The sequence below is a fragment of the Lates calcarifer genome, unplaced genomic scaffold (genome assembly GCF_001640805.2).
Source record: "Lates calcarifer isolate ASB-BC8 unplaced genomic scaffold, TLL_Latcal_v3 _unitig_1589_quiver_1543, whole genome shotgun sequence".
In the NCBI taxonomy this organism is placed as follows: Eukaryota; Metazoa; Chordata; class Actinopteri; family Centropomidae; genus Lates; species Lates calcarifer.
Genome location: NW_026115633.1, coordinates 23,555 through 27,435, shown reverse-complemented (window position 1 = coordinate 27,435; position 3,881 = coordinate 23,555). Strand labels below are relative to the sequence as shown.

Sequence of the window (3,881 nt, the reverse complement as noted above, 5' to 3'; positions counted from 1 at the left end):
TTAGTGTTATAGAGAAATACTTAGCAGCATGTTTCTAATATTAGATTAGGACATTTTACTGTGTACTTCTTAAGGACCTTTGCCCTGCCAGTAATTTGATGCCATTTGGGCAAGCTATTGACCTGGATGGAAGCCAGTGAAACTAACTAAGCCATATAAAAGAGAGAGTATCGACACTTGCAATCTAATCTCTGTCAGGTGAAATGGGCAGTGTGTATTTGAAATGGACAAATCAAAACAGTGATTACAGATGTGTTATGTTATGTTAAAATGTGTGGAGATTTCTCCTAAATACTAAACAAAGGATCACTCATTTTCTTCTTTGCCTTCAGCTCTGTTTCAGACCTCATCCAGGAGTGTGTATGAGTCCTTTCTCTGGAAGTGACTATGGACTGGTGGTCAGAAAATTACTGGGTTATGATTGACTTGTGGTCAAAGGCTTGGCTTGTGGAGGCAGTGGTTGGCCTTTCTAAAAGGTAGAATAGATTTTAGCTTTAAAATCGAATATAATGCCAGAAAAAAAAGTGTGGTTTAGCAGAGTTTGTGTGATAAACCTGTAGGATTTCAGTTCCAGTTATGAATAGCATTAACAATATTATAACTTATATTGTATATTGATTATAACTTAAGGGTACTGTATGTAATCACAATACTTTTATTGCTCCATCTGTAGAAATGTCCTTGGTCCTCAGTCTTGCAATCCAGAAATTCACCCTCCAGTATTTTATCTTATGTGGACCATCATTAACATTGCAAGAATATCCAGCATGCCTCTATGGGAGAGCCAGTAAGTCATACACAATGCACACAACCACAGCGACACTGATACTCACAAAGAATATGTCCACCAGCATTTAAAGCTGTTGTTGTTTTCTACAGCATTCTATTTGGAGCTGTCTTACTCAGATGGCTTCTACCAGTCCTCAGCTTCTACATGCTCTTCATTTCCTACCGTAACCTCAACAAGCACAAAGCCTGGCTAGCCATCAACAACCCTAGTGTGATCCCATGGACACGGTATCTGGTAAGACTAAACTAAAAGATCACTGTATTAACATTTAACTTGCATGTTGTTATATTTGGGGTAGACGGAGGGAAAGAATGAAAGCCTCACAGATTTCCTGTCAGTTTTATAAGATATGTCTACATGAATGCATGTGCTTTATCATTTGTGGCAGACCCAGAATGGCTTGGCAGTGTTTGCCTGGTGGACCCTCTTGAATGCTGTGATGGATCTTGGCATAGTGCTCAAGTACAGAGCTGGTCTGCCTGACCCACAGGTCAGCACCATCATGCTCACCATAGTCACCTTGTGCACTATAATCTGGTAAGGACAAAAATACTTACATTTAAAGACATGTCTAAAATATTATTATTATTTGCTTTTTGAGTGCAAAGCAAAATTATGGAAAATAAATGACATATTGCTTCCCTCAGGTTCATCCTGCAGAACGTCCTATTAATCAAGTGCATGCGCTATACATTCAGCGTTTACGCCATTCTCATTCTGGGCGTGGGGGCAATGTTCACCAGAAGCTATCGTGTCCACAACTTCACTACAAACGCAATCTACTGTGGTAAGATCCCTAAAAGAGATTGGTAAATTAACACATAACAGTCAGACTTGCCTTTTTGTTAATTAAGTTTTGTGATCTTTAGGGTTTCTTATGCTCCTGATGACCATCATGAGTATGATCCATTTGGTCTCAGCATGCTTGTGCACGGATAAGACAAACAAACCTCTTGCAGTGCAGCCTCATTGGAAATTAGCGGACTGTAAGACCGTGTGCCAACCAGAGGGAAAGATCAAGCAAAAACATCAAAACTGAAATCACCACAAAAGATTTCTGCAAAATCTGGGTTCATCTGATCAAAAACAAATTAAATAAATCAATTTATGTATCAAACATGTGGAAACATATTCCTGAGTCACAACATCTGACCATTTATCCATTGGTCTAACTTAAATGTGAGAATAGTGGTTATTTGCAATTGTGCACTTTACATTAATTACCAAAGGGGGGCAGCAAATACTCACTTCACACTAAGAATGTGTCATGACAAAGAAAGCTCTGCTGCCACCAGAAGATGGCACAGTGGTTCAAGCTTTTATATGGAAAATCCAACCTGAAAACAATTTTATATGGAAAATATCTCAAATTAAATTATTGAGAAGATGCTTCACAACTGAATTTCATTAATAAAAAAGAATTCAAAACTAACTATTCACCCTGGTTCATACTATTGTGCGATTCTGAGATTAAATTTGATCTCTGTTCTTCAAAAACAGAAAAACCTAATGCACATTTGAACTCTTGACATAAGCTGTACCAGGATAAGGTTACAGAAATCAACAAATATTATAGCTAGGGTCTTAACTCAAAATAATAACATTTTCTTGACATTGGTGGATAAAAAAGTTCTTTGAAAGCCTCTATACCTTCTCCCACTCCCTCTCTGTCTGTGACATGATGCTGCAGAGATTATCACACATGCTCTAGTTTATAAGTGCCCTCTTTCTTGATGCGGCTTAAAGAATGGAATATCAAACATGCCCAATGGCTGTGGGGAAGAGCAGCACGACCTTTGATGAGGACGCTGAGCTGAATAGAACCGAACATCAGATGAAAGCAACAGAGAAATAAAAAAAATGAAAAAAGACAATGGGGGTGCAATGAATGTGTCCATGGATGGACATGCTGACCACACAGCTGAGCAAATTGGTCTCCATATGTAGCACAGTTTTGTTTGGTGGGACAAATAAAGAAATTAAATGCTAAATGGTTGCTGGTTTGTTTTTTCCATATACTCAGAAATGCTACATTCCTCAGCCATTTTTGATTAATTATTAATATATTAATTATTATCAATTATCTGAATTGAGAATCATTGTTTAAACTACAGGGAATCCATAATTTTATTTTTCCCTGCTGTTGGTGAAGTGTTGCTTTGGTGTTTACAGACATTAGACTGCAAAAGTGCCTTCTGTAGTGGGTGGATGTCTGTGACCCTAATCATAAACTCACATTGGCAATTCATTTGACTGCCTCATTTGGAGAAAATTCTGCAAAACGTTATTATCTCTGGCTTCATAAAGCAGAACTGATTTGCCGTCAGGGTTGTTGCCGAAAGAGGCCAAGTTAGAGCACATAGGAGTGGAAAATCACTAATTACAAATCCGATCGGTGTAATTTAGTTTTGTGTACGTATTGGAGTAAGTAATTCTGCTTCCATAAACATCGATTTGGATGGAACATTACACTCTACTGTGCTTGGAAATGCAGGAATTACAGAGCTGCCTGCAGTGAAGATGGTGCCACTCAGTCAAGAAAATTTTCCATTTAAGTTAAAGCAATCTTTTTGCCATCATGGGGAAATCTGTGAGAAGGTTTTGCTATAAGTAGGGCTAAAATGATTAACTGATCAGTTAGTTAACTGGGAAAATTAATCAGACACTATTCTGATAATCAGATAATAATTCAAGTAATTTTTAAGCAAATCAGAATTTGAAATGTGAATACTTTATGGTTTCCTTGAGTACTATGATAAACTGAATATCTTTGGGATTTGGACTCTTTTACAAACATTTTAAGATGTCACCATGGGCTCTGCTATTGTTATTTTATGACCATTTATAAACCAAATGATTAGCCCTTGCTGTAAGAATTTATCATCACCACTTTGGAGAGCATTACTGTATTAAAAGAGAGGATAGAGATGAATTGGAAGAGCACACTCAAACTTTACAACTCTTACTGACAGTAAACTTCAAAATATTGAAATTTAGTTGAGTTGGAAAGTCTTGTAATCTTTTCACCTCTGACAGCATAATGCATCAGCTTAGTTGGTTAAAAATAGCAATGGCTTTATACCAGATTAGG

The 3,881-nt window shown here is 37.3% G+C and overlaps 1 protein-coding gene across 1 annotated transcript; it reads left to right on the top strand.

Annotated features, from left to right (window-relative positions):
• The first annotated feature begins 373 nt into the window (after positions 1-373).
• Positions 374-2,068, top strand: LOC108889549 (uncharacterized). Its single transcript, XM_018686067.2, has 6 exons — positions 374-476; positions 674-787; positions 880-1,024; positions 1,179-1,327; positions 1,438-1,577; positions 1,660-2,068. Exons 1-6 carry the CDS (start codon positions 388-390, stop codon positions 1,827-1,829), a joined length of 807 nt encoding a protein of 268 aa, XP_018541583.1. The 5' UTR covers positions 374-387; the 3' UTR covers positions 1,830-2,068.
• The last annotated feature ends 1,813 nt before the right edge of the window (positions 2,069-3,881 follow it).